This window comes from Corvus moneduloides, chromosome 18 (assembly GCF_009650955.1).
Source record: "Corvus moneduloides isolate bCorMon1 chromosome 18, bCorMon1.pri, whole genome shotgun sequence".
Classification (NCBI taxonomy): domain Eukaryota; kingdom Metazoa; phylum Chordata; class Aves; order Passeriformes; family Corvidae; genus Corvus; species Corvus moneduloides.
Window position 1 is genome coordinate 5,090,641 of NC_045493.1, and position 18,482 is coordinate 5,109,122.

At 42.0% G+C, this 18,482-nt stretch overlaps 2 protein-coding genes across 3 annotated transcripts in view; both read left to right on the forward strand.

Moving 5' to 3' along the window:
- The window catches only part of BCR (BCR activator of RhoGEF and GTPase), a 93,344-nt gene extending 92,123 nt beyond the window's left edge, over nucleotides 1-1,221 (forward strand). For both annotated transcript variants that reach the window (XM_032127899.1, XM_032127900.1), the window contains one exon: nucleotides 167-1,221. In XM_032127899.1, the coding sequence (XP_031983790.1) occupies nucleotides 167-256 (90 nt within the window). In that variant the 3' untranslated portion in view covers nucleotides 257-1,221. The remainder of the gene's footprint in view (nucleotides 1-166) is intronic.
- A 9,724-nt stretch (nucleotides 1,222-10,945) lies between these two features.
- Nucleotides 10,946-18,482, forward strand: part of SPECC1L (sperm antigen with calponin homology and coiled-coil domains 1 like) — a 63,523-nt gene continuing 55,986 nt past the window's right edge. Inside the window, exon 1 of the mRNA XM_032127902.1 lies at nucleotides 10,946-11,057. The gene's annotated coding sequence lies outside the window, so the exon portion shown is untranslated. The remainder of the gene's footprint in view (nucleotides 11,058-18,482) is intronic.

Below are 18,482 nucleotides of genomic sequence, written 5' to 3' on the forward strand. Positions count from 1 at the left end.
TCTCTGAAGCACTGCAAGTTTTACTATTTCTACTGCTGTTATACAGTGTATTAAATCATAGCTGCTAGATGTTCCCTGAGAGAGCTGTATCACCAGCTCTCACATAGCCAGGATGAGAATGAGTTCTTGCAGGGCTTTAGTATTACCTTGTAGTTTCTCTTTCCAGGTTCAAGTTCTTCTGTACTTCCTGCAGCTAGAGACTATCCCTACCCCGGACAGCAAGAGGCAAAGCATTCTCTTTTCCACAGAGGTGTAGGTGCCTGCGGTACCAAGAGGACACAAACTGCTTTTGACATAACTCTGTCACTCCTGGGAAAAAGATGACTGGTGTTTCCTCAGACTGGCCTGTTCCTGTGCCAGGGAATTCCAGCCCTCAGAGCTTCTGCTGTTTGTTAACCAGAGACAAGCTGGAGAGAATGGAGAAAAACCTCTCCTTGTGCTGTAGAACCAGAACTAACCGGAGATAGAGCTGTGCGGAATCTCCACTAGAAGGAGCAATAGACACTTGGATGAATGCACACGGAGCGTGGCAATTATTCTTGTTGGGATTGTGACAGAAAGTATTCCTCATTTTATGGATTTAATTTATCATAAAGAAACTTCAAGATTTCTACTGGACCACTTGATAGGACACCCCTTTTTGGGTGAGGGGGTGTTAAAGGATATATCACAACTGTATCTTTAATAACTGCTGTTTTTCAAGTACTGTTCTAGACCACAAAAATAGCATTGCTTTGCAAGGGGAAGGAGAAGAGAAGGGTCTGGGATCTAAAATTCTCTCCACAGAAATTCAAGTCTTGAATATGGTTCTAAGGAAATCAAACAGTTTTACGTACAGCTAGAACTGTTGTCTGGTTGGGGGCGGGGTTTTTTTGGCTCACCCACCCTTTCCCATACAAATGTTTGTACACCCCAGGGAAGGAGATGCCCTGCTCTTGCTTATGTTGCACTTCTGATGGGTTTTGTTGGGTTGAGACAGACTCAATGAAATTAATTAAGTAAATACAGCAAATTAAAGAGAGGCAGGGAGGATAACAGTCAGTGATTCTGTTGTTTGTTTGCTTATAGAAGCAGGGGCAATATTATCCTAATAAATTCCTTAGACCCCACCAAACTTAGTGTAAATTAATTGGGAAGATTGTTAATTCCCAACACTCCAAAGAAAATACGTTATCTCTGCAAAAGTAATTGAAGAATTTGTGGATTAAAAAAAAAAAAAAATCAATGGCTCTCAGTTTGTCTGGCTGCTTACTCCAGACTTTTATCAGAACATCTTTTTTTTGATACTTGAATTTTTGGAGGCTTTGTACATTGTTTCTACAAGAGTCTTTTTCTGATAGATATAAACACTCTGAAAAAACACCAGAATGTACTTCATGGACAATCTAGCAAGTAGCATGCCTTGTGGATTCTCCAGAAATTCCAACTGTTTTAAATAAGAGCAGTGGAAAAATTTCTGTGGAACTCCATTTAGCAGTACAAAAGGTCTGGCCAAACACCAGTTTTGTATTTCCCTCCCTAAATCAGTTGGAGCTACAGGGGTGAAAAGGGCAGCAGTATTTGTCCAGGGAATTGAAACTGCAGAATCTAATTGCTGGTATCCAGAGCCCAGATTCTGGCTCTGAAGCAGTTGTGCCAAACATCCTGCAGGTGGGAGCGATGCCATTTTCCTAAACTATTCCAGCCCCCGCTACTCCTACCCAGTTATGCAGCATCCATTTAATGGCATCTGTCCATCATCATCCCGGTGAGAAGAAAAGTATGGCTGGAAGACAAGGGAAGGAATCGGCACAAAAAGGGAAGGGAGGGAAAGATTTTGAAAGGTTGGTAGGGTCAGGTTGTCGACATCATTTTCAGGGAAATATGACACAGAAAGCGACCCCTCTTTGTGCTGAATTGCACATTTTCTGATGGGTGATCTACAAACTCTCAATTTAAAAAAAGAATTGCAAAGGAGTGTTTCAAGCAAATAGAAAAAATTAAAGGGAAATGATTTTGTAGTCACTGTAATTCTGACTGCTGCAGAATATTAGAAATTATTGTACTGTGAAGTTGCAAAATCAGAAAGGAAAAAATATAAATTTCAATTTTGTGAGTATATCAATATTTTGCATGCTTTGTAAGGATTCTTATAGGAATTTAACATTGCTTTAGTATCCCTCCCTCCTTAGGTCTGGGAGCAAACCTCTTTGTAATGTAATGTACAACTAGAAATTCCTTCTCTCTTGTATGTATTTCCATGACATTCCAACTTCTGAACCCGCAAAAAAGAAAAAAATGTCTGTAGTAGGACGTGCTGTTTGGGGGAGGGAGGGAATGAAGGCAAGGAAACTTGAAGGCTTAATATTTTGATTTTTTAAATTTTTATTTTCATTTTTTGCCTGTTTGAAGGTAAAAATTAGTCACAATCCTGAAAAACATTAACTTGAGCCATGTTGTGCAGAGCAGTAAAACATTCTCTGGGTTTGTTTCTCTGTATTTGTTCTCCCTTTTCCCTAGCAGCTCTACAGCAATCCTTGCACTCCTGCCTGCTCCCACTCTGGGGGCATGGACCTGAGGCAGGAGCACTGCTGATGACTCCACGGAAAAGGGAAAATCCCCAAGCTACACCTGGTGCTGGGTGATAGCCTTTTCCTTTGGTGTTTGGAATCTGTGGCTGCTCCTTGCAGGTTGAAACTGGAAAGCAATACCACAATGACTGTGCCAATTTACTTTTGCCCAAGTTTTAAATTTTTATTTATATAGGAAGTTAGTTTTAATATTAAATTGCTATAGTATGTAACCATGAGAAAATTGCTTTTGCTTTGGTTACTGTGACAGGTTGTTGCTGTCAGTCTCTCATTACAATGCTCAGTTCTAATGTAACATTATCTAACATGCAGGCATGTGGATCAAGGAAAAAAGTTAATTTAACTTAACCCGTTAATTATTTCTGTTAAGTATGAATATGTTTTCCCCAAAGCTGGTAATTTTGGGCTGGAAAAGATAGTGGATCGTATTGCTGATGATGAAATCATGGACTGATTTGGAATACGAGAATTGATTTCTTGAATTTCCTTTAATTTTGCAATTAAGTTTTTTTCAATAGTCTTATGTTTTCAGAAATTAAGTATTTCCAAAAAGCTTTTATGTTTTTTTCCCCTAGGATGTTGGTTGGGCTTTTTTGTTTGTTTGGAGGTTTTTTTGTGTTTTATTTTTACTTTTTTTTTTTTTAATAAGCCTTATCATACTTAAACAAAAAGGGAAATGCAAAACTTGGCTGTAGAGAAGGCCTTCCAATTTCTCCTCTTACACATTCCCTTGTGAGTTTTGTCAGAAAACTGAACTCTTTAATTTCTATGTTAAAAGATACAATATAAACAACACGAGCAAACTAGCGAAAAGTACACTTTATGTGTGCACTGGGAGATTTTGCTCCTTCAGTTTCTACTGTTTTGGAGAGACTTTTCTACAAATGTCACTTTCAGGAACCGGAATCTGAAATGTTTAAATTTTCAGCTAAGGAAATTCAGGTGACTAGGATAGTCTGTGTCTCTCCAGACTAAAGAGGGGAATAAGCATCAGTTTCCTGGCATTTAGAAACTACCTTAAAATCCTCGAGGGTTTTTTAATACTGAATAGGTTTTTAAGTAAAATTTTAAAAGGTTAAGCAAATGAAGGGAAAAGTTTTCAAAGATGGAAAAGAAGTAACAGTTACTAGCTCAGAGTCAGCTTTGTGTTTGTGTATGCTTTGTCTGGGAGGGAAGTGTTGGAAACCAAATTGAAATACATCCATTCAAATGCTGCTGGTGTTCTTTATTCTTGCACATTTTTAACAAGTTGAGGTAGTAGCTAAGCTATTTCAGGCTGTATTTTAATGCTGCTATTTTTCAGTGTATCAGCTAAGGGCAAAATCCAGCAGTGTGGTGCCTGTCCTTGCTGGTGCCCACTGCCCGCCTCGGCTCTGCCGTCATCGCACGCACGCAGAATTCGTCTGGCACTGCGTGGAGCCACATGGCTCTTGTGGTGTTGGCCATGAGGTGGTGGAACCACAGAGGATATTTATGGGAGGTGCAGGATTTTTACAGTTTATTCGTTTTACCTGTTTAAAACTGTTTTATGGTTGTTCCTGTTAGTTTTCTATGAGTTTGTTTAAACGTGGACTATTCTTTAAGGCAGACGTGGATCTCCAGATTAGGTTGTCACCTGTGTAACACTGGAAGGCATCACAATGTGTTCATTTGCCTTAATGTGCCATTCTCTCAAGTGTGTATAAAATGTAAACTGACCAATGTGGTTTTAAAAATGTGTAAAGTCTGATGGCAAAAACTCAACCTTCTCTGATTCCTCACTAGGTAATCCTTCTGTTTCAGTGCTTGATCACCTACTGGGATAACTTTATGAGATGTGGCATTCTTCTTATGGAAATTTTAGTATAAAGTGGGAAATGTTTTAAGAAAAAAAAACTTCCCCTTTCTCTTTTTACCTTAATTCAAGATGACAGGGACTTGTAATAACAGAAGACAAATACATTTATGCAGGAACTTGGGGGGGATTTGCTTCTGTTCCTTGAAGAAGAAGAATCTGAAAGGGCAATCCCTAGATACAATCAAATTAATCAAATTCTTGGAGATAGTCATTTGTTTATGCCCTCTTAAATTTCTACTCCAGGGATGTTTTTCTTTGTAGTCTTTGCTAATATTGTCCTACTACTGTTAGTGAAAAATAAACATGGGACCATTCCCTTCCTTTAACACAGGGCCTGTGCAACTGAGATTCTGGAGCCTTGGACTAGTATTAGCAATTCTGCATTCTGACCTAGGATGAAATAAATGTTCATGTGTGTTCTATGAACTTTCTAATTGAAGATAATTAAATCCATGGATTGCCCTTAAAATCAACAGAAGCTGTAAAGGAAGCACTTAATAGACTATTCCTTAACAATCTTTAGGGAATAAAACCAACAAAAATGGAAAAGGGAAGTAAAATTAGGAATTGCTCAGGTCACATTGCCTGGGACTAGAATGAAGTTCTCATTTTGAGTTACAGAAGGTGGCTCATGCCCTAGATAACTGAGCAAAGGCTCTCTTGCCAGTAAATAAACATGAATATGGGAATGCCAGGAATTCAGCTACAGCAGCCTCACAGTTCTGATGTGCTGCAACCCCTCTTTCTTGCTCCTGAACATTAGTTCAGTGTTAAGAAAGCAAAGCTTATCACTTGCTCTCTACCTTTTCCCCGCTGAGGCAGCAGCCATAGTGCCTGTATGTTAGCGTAGGTGAACCACCACCACAAGGAAGTAAAAAGCTCCTAGAACCACAAACCTGGTCTGTTGTTTAAGCTAGAAGTCTGTTTTTGGGCTGCAAGGATAAAATGCCACAACAGCTGTAATGACAAAATGGTTGGGGCAGTAGGACCAAAGCAAACCTGAGTGTATGTGTCATCTTGATTCTCCTTCTTCCGTGACCGTATCATTAGATTTATGCCTCTCAGGTCAAGCAAATTCATAAATGCTCTTGTTAAGAATTAGAAAATTATTAAATTGCCTAGTTTGCCTCCACTGTTGATTCTCTTTGTGTTACCATCTTACAGTGACATCGCTGGAGACCACTGCAAAACGTGCAGCAGTTTTCACACATTTTTTTTCCTCCTGCCATGTTTCATCTCACAATAAGACAGACCCCTCCTTTTCCAACAGAACCACTTCACATCATTCTGCATTATAGCAACTACCACACCAAAAGGTTCAGTTTGTAGCAGAGCTACAGAGCAGAGCCCTGAAGATAATTAAAGTATTTCCAGTCTTCTTGTGCAGAGTGGGACAGGTACTGCTAAAGTTCTAGGCTCACACAGGGCTGTGTTGTGAGCTAAGTAAAATTCTATTATTTACAGCATTTCATGCATATTTGGGAATTAATATGATTACAGAGTGCCCAAGCCTAGCAGAAGTGTTTGCTCTACTGCTTTGTCTTAATCACAATCATGTTCAGATCCTCTTGTCAAAAATGGTTCACCAGGATAGAGAAAAGTGTATTTTGCGCTAGAGCTTTTGCTTGTGTAACTGCTGTGGTCTTTTCCCCAGTGGTAGGATGTTCTGAGAATCTAAGACTGTTTCTCTAATTTGTGGAATGATTTATACCACATGTCATTCTATATCCCTGTGGATGTACAAAAGGGCAGGTTTGTGTACAAAACAGCTTCCTGCCTGGAAGGAGACTCCAGCAGCTTCCTGGAGATGCCCACTCAAGTGAAGATCCAGCCCACCAGTGAGCAAAGGCCTTGCTGCTGCTTGGGTGCTCCCATCTCCCCTGAGGCAGTTTGAGAGGCTCAGAAGGCAGTTGTGAGTTCCTTCTTACTGCACCCAACCAAGTGATCAAATATTGATCTAGAGTAGCTCAAACTTCCTCTATTTTAGTCCCATTTTGGGAGAAACAGGGACTATGCTAATTTGGGATTATACAAATAGCTGAAAACTAATCTGTATCTAAACCCTATTTCATATATAGTAGAAGGTAATGTAAAAGCTGCCATAGCAAAAGGTCACTTCTCCACAGGAGCCTGTTCTACTCCCTGCCTTCTTTACTGCTTCTCACAGTCTAAAAGAAATCTTGTCTTGGGATTCACAGTCACATACAAAACTTACAGAATCCTGGATAAAACTTAGCTATGCAGGGACCAATGTTTCAGGAGTACTAAAAGTGATTACCAAGGTAGCAAAAAGAGGGTAAGGAATTATTGTGTTGGGATAACTGAAAAGCATCACAATGAAACAGTGAATTTAAAAATGATGTCACAGCAGGACACTGAAATGTTGTCCTTTCTGTGTCTGTCCAGCAAAAAAAAAAAAACCTCAGCCTTCTCTTGCCTATGTAAGTTGTGTAGTTTGTTCTTATCTCTAGTATTATAAGTGTTTATAATCCATGAAGAATTCCAAGGAAAGGAGTTAAGACTATTTATTTAAATATAAATACAATTAAATTATGTAATTAGTCCTAAATTATCAGATGTAGAAGACAAACAACTTGTTATTGTTTGGATAATTTCGGGTTTCATCAGCGAGAATACTGTTGGCATTATTTTAAACACTACCATGTTAGAGAGTCAGTTTTTGACATTTTATCCTGCTGTTGCTAGTGCTTCAGTATCTCATAGTGCTCTGTTTTGGGGAAAGAAAACCTAATCCTAATAGTTTAATACTGAAAAGTGTTGAAAGCATACTGCTAAATGTCTCCCAGTTTAGGCCCAAAAAGAAGGGGAAAGGGGAAAATTGTCATTCTGGATTTTATTTTTTTTTTTAACTTTTTGAGAAAAGTGGTATGAAAAAGGGATCCAAAAACTGTATTTGGGGGAAAAATGTCTTAAGGCATTTGTAGCCTTTCTTTGTACACAATGTTAAATAAAATCTCCTGTATCTATGTTGTCAGGTTCTTTTGGTCTTATTTAAATAAAAGTGAGCCAACATTACTCTGAATGTGTGAATTGCATTCAGCTGAGTTTGCTGGGGGTATGGAATTTAACACTGCTGTTTCAAAATAAAAGCTGTTCTTGTTTTACAAGGTAAAAGCTGTATCACCTAAAATCTAGAGGTTAATACAGAGAACTAAACTAGAACAACTTTAATGTGTGGAAATAGTTTACACGGAAGGTAGAGAAATAGCTAAGCAACCCAGTCCATGTTCAGATCTGTATGAATCCTTTTGTAGGAGTTCGGCTTCAAAACCCAGCCCGTCTCAGACTTTGTCAATTTTACATTTGTGTGCAGAGCACTTGAACTGTAGTCAGTATTTGCTAAGAAATCAGCTCTGGCCTCTAGTTCTTCAAACACTGCATGAAATTAGTGGGATTTTGTAGGAATCAGTGTGGAAGCTGAATCAGTTATTTAAATCAAGTTAACATGGTGCTTTATTTAAATATTGTTTAAACTATTAATGTAATTAAAGTACATTTATGTTTGAATATAGTCCAATTTAATATAATATATAAACCTTTCTACAATAAAAAGATACCTGCTTGAAAGCTCTCTAGCCGATTTCATTAAGTGTGGATCACAAACATGACAGGACTGCATTTCAATGGCAGAAGTAGGTAAAATGTAACTAACTGACTGCAGTGTTTGGAACTACACTGAGCATCATACTTACCCCTGAACTGGGCAAAGAAGGGGAAACTCAATGACTATTACTAATACTTCCGACCAGTGGTGTGGCTGTATAATATAAAATTGTTTTCCAATAGCTTCAATGTGGAATTCTTCTGCCAGCTGGTTCTCCCTCTCCCCGAAAGTGAACCCTTGAAGTGCAACCACATGGAACAGCAGCCCCTGGATGAGCCTGGAAGGGATTGTGTCCTGCACCAGGCACTCTGCCCCTGTGCACAACCACGCTCCTACCATGTCCAGCTCTCTGCTGACTGCCAGCCTGGAGCTTCTCAGCCACTTCTGCTTTTCCCTGACTGAAGGCCCCAGGTGAGCAGAGCTGCCCTGGACTGGAGGTGAGCTGTGGCGTGCAGGCCTGTGCAAAGCAGCCCGCACACACCTGCGGCGCTTGGAATGAGAGGGAGCAAACAAAACCTAAGGCTGGAGCAGCATGAGAAAGACCATGAATATAATACCCATGGATATTCTGTGCAAATTGCTCCACCTGAGCAGGTGTCTTTCCATTTTCCAGGCAGCCCTGAGGCTCGGACAGGCTGCCCTGGGGCAGCAGCTCCCCTGAGGCCCTCAGGATACAGATGTCAGTGTGAGGCAGGATCAGCCATCCCTGCCTGATTCCAGAGAGACATTTGTCTGCTCTTTGTTAGAAGCCTCCAGTTATGGAGATTCTGTAATCCTCTGGGGCAATCTAACTCAGAGCGTAACCACAATGAGAAAGCTTTCCTAGCAGACAGCTGAACCACTCGCACACATTACAGCACATAATACTGCAATTTTACTCATTTTTTTCAGCGTCTTTTTAAGTTCCAGAACCAAGATCCAAGGCATATGCACTGTCAGCTAGCAGCTTGTTCGTTAATTCACTGAGCTGAGTGACTACTTCCTGCTGCAAAACAGAAAGCTGAGCCCTTTATGGGCTACTGTGAGAAATACGTTGCAGAAAACAACTGCAGTCATTTTTCACATCCTTAATACAGAAGTAGTGCCACTGAAATGCCATTTTTTAGCTGATAACTTAAAACTCAGTCCAAAGGTGGAAACACAGGACAACATTTTGCTGAAAATATCATGGATCAGAAAATCTAGCAGAATGACACTGGTCATATTGTGAAAATAAACATCAGGATTATTACTTAAGCATAAAGCAGCATTTCACTGTCAAATGAGTACACCATGTCTGTGCAGCTGTCTGCCAGGGGAATCCCCACCAGGTAGGAACAGGCAGAGTGACAGAGAAAGTGACAGGGAAGGATATCTCAGTGAAATGCCTTTGTAAGACACATAAACAGAAACATTTTCCCACCATGTAAATCAAACTATGTTGCAATCTCTGGCAGCATACATCCTGTCAGTTTTAAAGGCAATTCTGACGTCATAGAGATGTCATTTACTTAGATTTATAATATTAAAAATTTAACTTCACCAAAGATAATGAGGGGACTGTAAGTCATACTTGCCCTACCAGTCTGCAGCCTACAAATTCCATATTCCTGTGAATTCTGTTCTTCTGAATTCAGAAGGAATTCAAGGGAGAGCATGCAACTCAATCTTACACTTGAAATGTTTCTTTTGCTAAAACAGCTGAGTTGCTGTTGGGAGAGAAGCTTTAACCTAAACAGAGGGGAAACTTTTACAGGGATGTGTCAAATCAGCACATTTTTTTCATTACTGTATTTGTAGCACTTCCCAGCCAGTGCCTGTAAATACAAACTCTGCTATACCTCCCACCAACGCACCCACGCTGCAATTTGGGTTTATTAACTTCAGTTGCTGGTTATTCATGACAAGTCAAACATTCTGCACTGTGATGGGCTACAAAGCTGAGCTTAGTTTAGAGCATTTGAAGGCAGCTCAGACTCTGAAAGCTTGTGTGCACATGAGTTCTTGTAACCTAAGAAGACAAAGCTATTTCCTACCACAATGTGCTGGTTTTGGCAGGGGTAGAGTTAATTTTCTTCAAGGTGGCTAGTATGGGATATGTTTTGGGTTTGTGCTGAACACGGGGAAGAAAACTCTAGCCCATTTAAGCCACGACACACATTTAAACATCTACTTCTCACTCGAATGAAAAGCTGCAATTATAGATCTGGACAGTAAGGCACAGGTTTAGAAGACCCACAGCCCCCTCACTCACACTTACGTTGCCTGCCCTGTGCACACTTGGTGCCAGAGCTTAAAATATGCATGTTTATTCCCCCACCCCAAAAAAATCCCACAAAATAATTGATTTTTTCACCAGTCCCAGCTGCGGCCCTGGGCCGGGGCTGTTGCCGCCCTCCCGCCCTCAGACGGGCAACGAAGTTGGGGAAGGGTCTGGAGCACAAGTGTGGTGAGGAGCGGCTGAGGAAGCTGGGGGGGTTCGGCGTGGAGGAGGCTCAGGGGGGATCTGCTCCCAGGGAACAAGGGACAGGATAAGAGGAAACGGCCTCAAGCTGTGCCAGGGGAGATTCAGGTTGGACACGAGGAGTAATTTCTCCACAGAACGGGTGATCAGACATCGGAACGGGCTGCCCAGGGAGGCGATGGAGTCATCGTGCCGGAAGGTGTTTAAGGAAAGACTGGACGTGGCGCTCAGTTCACTGCCATGTTCTAGACGACACGGTGGTGTAGGATCACAGGTCGGCCCCAACCACCTCAGAGCTCTTTTCCGCCCTAACAGATTCCAGTCCACCGTGTTTCTGTGACCCAGGTCCGGAGCAGCCCCGCCCTGACAGAGGCACCGCCCCGCGCACGCGCCACCCGTGGCCGCGCCCCGCCCTTTCCCCCTCACGGCCCCCGGGCGCGTGCGCGGTACCGCCAAGGGGCGGGGCGGAGGCGGGCGGAGGGGTCCGTGCTGTGCGCGCCCCCCCCTCCCGCCGGCCCGGCCCGCGCGGCGCCCCCGGACCCGGGGCTGCGAAGCAGCGGGAAGGAGGCGGCGGCTGCCCCGGTAAGCGCCAAGCGCCGGCGGGCATAGCCCGGCCCCGACCCCTGCCCGCCTGCCCACCGGGGGGTCGCCCGCGGCCGCGCAGGCTCCGGCAGGGCCTGTGTCCCGCGCCCTGGCCGCAGCGCCTCACGGCCGCGGGGAGCCCTGGGCTCGGCCCCTCATCACCGCCGCCCCCCGAGGGGCCGCACTATCACCCCGCGGCGGTGACACCGCCCCGCGCCCTCCTCGGGTACCCCCGCGGCACCCTCCACCCGCCCTGCCGCGTCCTCCCTGTCACCCACCTCGCGATGACCCTGCGGGAGCGCCGCGGGGCGCGGGGCAGGCGGTGAGGGAATGGAGCGTCCGCCGGTCCCGGCTGGCGGGGAGGCGCAGGTTGGCCCGCGTTTGCATCCCGCGGTGGAATCATTCGCTTCACGCTGCTGGCTGGTGTCTGTGAGAGGGATGGTGGGTGTGTGTGCAGCTCCCTGAGGAGAAACGCGGAGTGCCCGCGTTCAGCATCTTTCTAGCTGGGTTTTGGTGTGTTTGGGAGCACCTTTGTCTGGATTCTGGTCTCATGCTTTTCTGGAGCGCGGTTTTTCTGCCTTTTTATAGCTGAAAGAGCCTCTTAAGTTCCAGTTTTGTGCCTGCAGTCTGCCATCCTGTGCCTCGCAGTATTTCAGCTTCCAAGTCTGTCATGACCTGGTATTACCAGTGATGTAGGAAGGCAGGTTCCTATAGCTGGGCCAAAACCAGTCACCAGCCTATTCTGAGAGGTTCTGTATGCTGTGTCCTCAGAGAGAAAAACACTGCAGTGCTGATGCTCAGCAAACTGCACCCTTCTCTCCACAACAGCATCTCACTGTCTGTGATTGCATGAAGTGTTTGTCTGTGCTGGGGTCTGGAAAACACAGCTCTCTTGTCGCAGAAAATGTGTCATGTAAGTGGTTCTGCTGGGTGAAAAAAGCTCTAAGAAGCCACGGGTTCTGTTGAAGGGCATAGTCTGTGTTAGTTCTGTTCACCCCAAAAGCAAACATAAGCCTTCTGGAGCTGCTTCCTGCTTCATTAGTGGTGTGGACTTTGGCTGCTGAAAGATAGGCAAATTAAAGCCAGTGTCTGCTTTCAACACTGTGGATCACAATATAGTGCTGCAGTACAGTAGCTCAGAAGTACAGTTTCTTCTCCGTCTCCAGCCTAGTTGAGTGTTGTTAGGTAGTTGTTAACCAAAATGAAAATAGAAGGTCATTGTAAATAGTCCGAGATTAAAACTGGGAAACTGAGATGGGAGTAGTCTCATGTTTCTTGTAACACTGCCACTTCACTTTCAGCTAATGGAAAAGCCAGATTCCGGGCTGGTAAACTAGGTGAAGTAAAGAAAAACCCCTTTGATTTCTCAGATGTTTTTGTGTGGCTGAGGATACTTGTCTTTTTCTTTCTTTAATGAATACAATACATAATTGGGAACAAAACATCTCAAATCTTTTTAACGTATTTTTCTATTTCTGTCAAATGACGGGCCATCTAGTTAGAGAATGCAGCCCATATTTTCCCAATTATTTCATCTGCTTTAGCTAATTGTTGACGTGTGTTTTAGTGTGATCATTGGTAAAGATCTGTCTTCTCTCTTTGCTTGTATGAGGGATTGTTTTATTAAAGTCTGATGATGGTGGAACATCACAGTGGGAAAACAGTCTGTGCAGGGATTTCCAGGTGTCATGGACTATACCTTGAGACTCCAGGGTATTTTCCCTTTCCCTCTGTGCTCGAGGGTGGTGTGATCTCAGTGGCCTTCCAGGCATCTGCCAAAAGTGTCTTCTGCAGCAGGTTGGAGCAAAGGTTTTCCTTAATGGAGAGTGTGTCCATAGTAGCAAATCAAAGACAACTTGGGTGTTAGACTGAGGTCTGGCACATGATTTCCACATCGTTGCCAGCATGGACATTGGCACGGCTTGCTTGAGCCAGCTGGCATTTCCCTGAGCCATACCTGGACATCATTTAAAGGTGGCAAAGGCCAGGTCTAAAACTTGTTGAGTTTTAGAAGTTTCTGTCTAAGCACATGTGGGGATATTTTTATGCTGCAAAGATTTAATTGTACAAAATAAATGTGAGGTACAGTCAACATTTTATATAGGAATAGATATATACTTAGAAGTAACATTTTGAAGTCAAACTAATTTGTGTCGTTTTTGCTTTACTGTTGGTATGAAAGAGGAAAGTAGATTCTCAGTAGGTGGAGGCTACGGAAACTCCTTAAGAGATTTTTCACTGACGTAATTCAGAAGTTCTTTTTGGCCTTGTGATGTTGGAGCCTGTCTTGCCAACAAGGATCCAGTCCTAGAAGTGTGTAATGCTATTAATGGGACTGAATCACTATTGCTCCTTGGGAAAAACAGCATAAGAAATGTCGGGCTTGTGCTTCCTGGCTTAAAAAATCACCCCATTTTGTCTTATTTTCGGTCTTTATACTGAAAAAGGGAGAAAAAGCAAGTGTTGGAAGCTGATTTATGTACATAATGGTATCCTTACATGACTAGTTACAAGGAACCTATTACTTGTTTCTTTTGAGCTTATTCCAACCGAAGTGATCAGAGAAGCCACCATTTGGGGCACTTAATAATAGTGCAGCCTGGAAGTAATCACAGGATACTATCTTTAAACATAAATAATTCATTAGTAGCGTTTTCACACGTACATGCATGATTTTCTTTGGGAAAGAGGACTTTACTGTGAAGGTGCTACAACTTTTGGTCTTTGTAACTGTCTTGGGGTACTTCAGTTTTTGCAAAGAACTGACACTATGTTGCAAACCAGTGGCAGAACTAGTAGCTTCCCAAATTGCAGGCAAGAGTAATACCAGAAAAAATTTTAAAGTTAGGTGAAAGGAGACTTTTTGAAAGGGTTCAATCTGCAAGGTTTCAGTACCAAAAAGAGAGGAAAAAAAGTAGAATTAGTCATTTGTTGCATATTAAATGGTTGTGAAGCCACGAAGGCAAAATTTCAGAAGAGTAAATAACAAGTTTTTACTTACTTCAAGACTTGGTTTGGCATTTTTGAAAGATAAGTTTTGCATCAATTTTATTTTCCATCACTGTTTGCCAGAATGGAGCCAAGAGCCAAGCTAATGATTGGCTGTAACTAATTGTTACATATGCAGTTTTATTCAGGAAAAGAAACTGAGCACCTAACATGTAGTATTTAAATAATAGTAAAAAAGAGTTAAGGTAGAGTTGAAGTACTCGAGTGATGTATTTGATTACATCAGTCTGAAAGTATTTGTATTTTTTTTGATGCTAAAAACATTTGCTTGACTTTGGTCATTTAGCCAATGTAGGGTACACGTTCTTCACAGGTACATGCAGTGAGTGAGGGCTTTCTGTGGGATCTGTGTTTGGGGAGGTGGGTGGAAAGCATGACCAAGAGGCTGGCGTTCTTACCACTCCTTGAAACTTTGTGTTCTTCTTAATACATTTCTATGTATGTTCTTAATTAAAAGCACACAGTGGTTTTGGCAGATGGAGCCTTCTTGAAGCTTCAGCTGCAGAATTTCCTTGCTGTGTGAGGGTTGGTGCTGGAGAGGCTCCTTCAACATATTTCACTGTTCATTGCTAGAATGTTGGCTGTCTTTGTATGGACAGATCTTAAGTGACACGGGCAAGTTTATAAAAATGATCTACTAGAGCTTGACTTTCACTGTTTAGGCAAAGGATTTAAAATTTTTTTTGCTTTTTACTGAGCTGCCAGGTTATATGGAACTAAAAGTTTATTTAGCAAAATAAATTACACCGAGGGTGTGCATTTAAAGTAGCATCTGTTGTGCAGTGTCTTTTCAGACAATGGTCTTGCCTGTTTCAATTTGCTCTTCCCTAAGAAGTAACCAGCAGTTTAAATAGTTAATGGCAAATACTTCCTTCAAGTCCCTAAAGGAATACAGGCTTTTCTGAAGGAAAAAAGAAAAATTAAAGCTACTTTTATAGACATGATTCCTTCTACAAATCTGAGTAACTCTGTATACTTGAAGTTTTAGTTTTGTTTTTATTTCTTTCTGTGACAAAAAAAAAAAAGAACCTTCTTTCCTGTCGTTGACAGAACCATGCAAAGCTACTTTATATGTGCACTTGCTTATATGAGATGGACAATTAGTGTCTCTTTTGAAAATGATGAAATTCATAAATACATACAGTTGCTGGTAGTTGTTGTCATCAAATTATTCTTGATTTAGGATTTGTAAATATGACATACATCCTTGAATGTGGCAGTATCATTGGATTTGACTGTACTGAGAACATTTCATTGAGAATTAACATGTTAAAACAAAAACTTTGTAACACAAACTTTTCCCCCGTAACTGTTGCTGTTCTTTCTGTTTTATACAAAACTACAAGAAAGGGTTTCCTCACCCTGTAGCATGGGCATGCCTGTGACTTTGAAAAAGTTTAAAGGTGCCATCATGCTGTTCTCTGAAGGTTTTGATAGTTTGCAGGGATAGATATTACTGTAAACAGTGTAAATTCTGTTTGTGAAAACTCAGGAAAAATCGTAAAGACGTTTTAAAGGGTATAGATCCAAGTGTGCACATGAAATTTCAATCTACTTCATTTCATATTCAGAACTACATTTACTATATTAAAAACATGAAATCATACAAATACTTGTTACAAAAACTTATTGAAAGTTTCCTGAAAATCTTTCTAATATATACATCCGTAATAAATAAATAGTGTTTGTCTACAGAAGAAAATTAAGTCTATCAGTTATGGACATTAGTGTTGTAATATAAAGGATATTTGAAGGAAAAGAGAAAGACTTCAGTATAGCCTTTTTTAATAGACTACATTTTTCTGGAGGAAAAGCTATTCTGAGGCCTTCAGTCACACATCAAAGGCTTGCCAGGAAACCTGGAGATACAGGAGCTTTTCAAAGAAATACTTTATACTTTTACAGTGGAAAGTGCACTTGGCATTCCATGGGGATATCAGCAGTTACATCAGTTAGGGATGTTGTATTGGGATTTTAGTGCTTTCCTAGGCTTTGTCCCATGTAGAATCCTGCATTGCTCCAACAACTAAACTGTCCCAGGGAACAGGAACTCCATAAACTGGCTGGTGATTCACCCTTTTCAGGAAGGCTTGGAATAAAATTTGGAAGAGAAATAGTCTTACCCTTTTCCCCTTGGGAAATAAAAAGTTGTCAGTAGATGGGAGCCTCTCCATCCTGTTGCAAGGACTTTTCTTCCATATGACTCAAATTTATGTCCTTGAGCTTCCACACCGGGTCAGGTAACTGCTCCTCCCTTAGTGATACCAGACTGTTTAGGAAGGATTTGCATGTGGCTCTGTCTCTTCTCTGTCTGCCAAGCCTGAAGGACTTTAAACTATGTAATGAGTGTGCTGTTGACAGATCTTGGAGGTGAGGGAAGATGTCGGCCGCTGCACAAATTCAAACCCATAGGTAGCCAGGCTTCAGACCTCTTAGTGTCCTGTTTTGTCTTGTGTTGATTGCTTAAAAATAGCACAGGTCATTTGTGCCCTGGAATAGTGTGGCTTGGAAAGTGTTGGTGGTTTGGTGGGTGGCAGTAAGAGGTCCATTTAAAGCAGGACTGCTGCTGAATGTCCCATAGCCTGAAACTAAATTAAAACAACTTTGGGGCTACACTGTCTCTGAAAGAATGAGACTTCCTTCTTGTTCCCAGTCCCACTGCTTCCTTTTCATAGTATCTAGCAATTATGAGGTGAGTCAGATCAGTCCTGATCTGTCTGAAAGACCAACTCATCAAAAATGAGCTGTGATCTCTAGAATGGAGAGAAGGGAGAAGACTGAGGAAGGGGGGGAACTGCCTCTTTAGGTGGCAGGGTACAATTAAATTATTTTCATGACTTAACTTAAGCAATCCCAGCAGGCACTTCCCACCCTCAGCCTTAGCAGGATTGACTTGTGCATGAGCCATTCCCATTCAGGCCATTCTCTTGGTGCATCTGAGACCAGGATGGTCCTTCTGGGGTTGGGAATTCCAGAGCTGTAAGCACCTGAGGCCTGGGAAGGTCCTCAGGGGATGCATCTCTTTATGCTTCTTCTGTTCTCTGGGACTTTTTTGTTGCAATGCCTTCAAGAATGTTGTCAGACCAGGCTGGTGGTGAAGTGGACATACTGAGCACCCAGTCACCTCCCAGTTCCAGAAGTCCCGGCAACAGAAAGTCCTCAAGCTGATAATTAATCAACTGCTGGTAAGAGCAGATCTATCATCATAACTCTCCTAGTATCAGGATTTGGAGTGTTTGGATTTTGCATGAACTGAAGATCTGGTGGAGTGTTTTGGATGAACATGAGACTTAGTCAAAGTTAATCACTTCTCTTACGGGTTTTACCTGTAACTCACATGTGCTGGGAGCCACTGGTCTGCCTCCTGAAATGGTCCATTGCATGTCCTTTCTCTGTCCCCCTACCTGTGATGGAACCTGGCTGCTGCCTGCCTTACTCCCCCCTAGGAACTTGATGCAGCAGAAGCCTTTGCTGCAGTTGTTGATCGGAGTTCAGCTGACAACATTTACAGTGGACTGAAGGGAGGAGGTTACCACTGGTCACCTGCTCTAGGCAGCACTTTTGGGAACAGCTGTGCTTGAGAGAGAGCATTGCAATGAAATGTTGTACACTGAGCGAGTCAGTTTGAAAGGGAAGAAAGCTGTTGTGTTGGTTGTACACGTTTTATTGTGCTATTCTACCAACTCCCCTGGTTTCAAAATTGACATAGCTGGTTTTGAAAGTGCTGCCTGGCAGTGCCAGGAGAACTTCCACGTGTGTGTCAGTAGGACTTATGGCTGTAGGAATCACAGCAATTAACAGTGTAAGCATTCCACCAGTGGACTTTGTTTGTTGTGTGAGGAATACAGTATATACTTAAGATTATAGGACACTAAATACACCTTTGTAACTGAAAGGTTATTGATTTTTGGAATAACACTTGCTTTAGAGCGTGCTTGGAATAACAGGTAAGAGCACTTCCAGTTAATGGAGTTAACTGATCAAGTATCACTTTTAGTTTGGTGTGGTTTGTACTTAAAGCTGGCCAGTCCTTTGGCTGGAAAAATGAGTGTGTTAATTTTTTTATTTTCCTGGAAAGCCAAAGTGTTACTGTAGGAGTTGGCTCTGTTTTATTGGAATATTAACCTAAGGGTTTTACAGGGAAGGTTGATATTTCTGATGTTTGTTCAAGCATGTAAAATCTGACATAGAAGTGTAACCAAATTACCTATATTTTCAACACCAATGAAACAAACCCTACTTAATAGTGATGTGGATGGTGTTTTGATCTGTAGTGTGAGCAGCTGTAGTTAATGGGAATGCTAAGGGTACTGAGCCTACATAGAATATTTTTTAATTGGCTCAGTGATGGATACCAGTAAAGTATGGATTTACCTAGTCTGTTATTCTGTTTTTCAAAGCTATAATTTAAAAAAA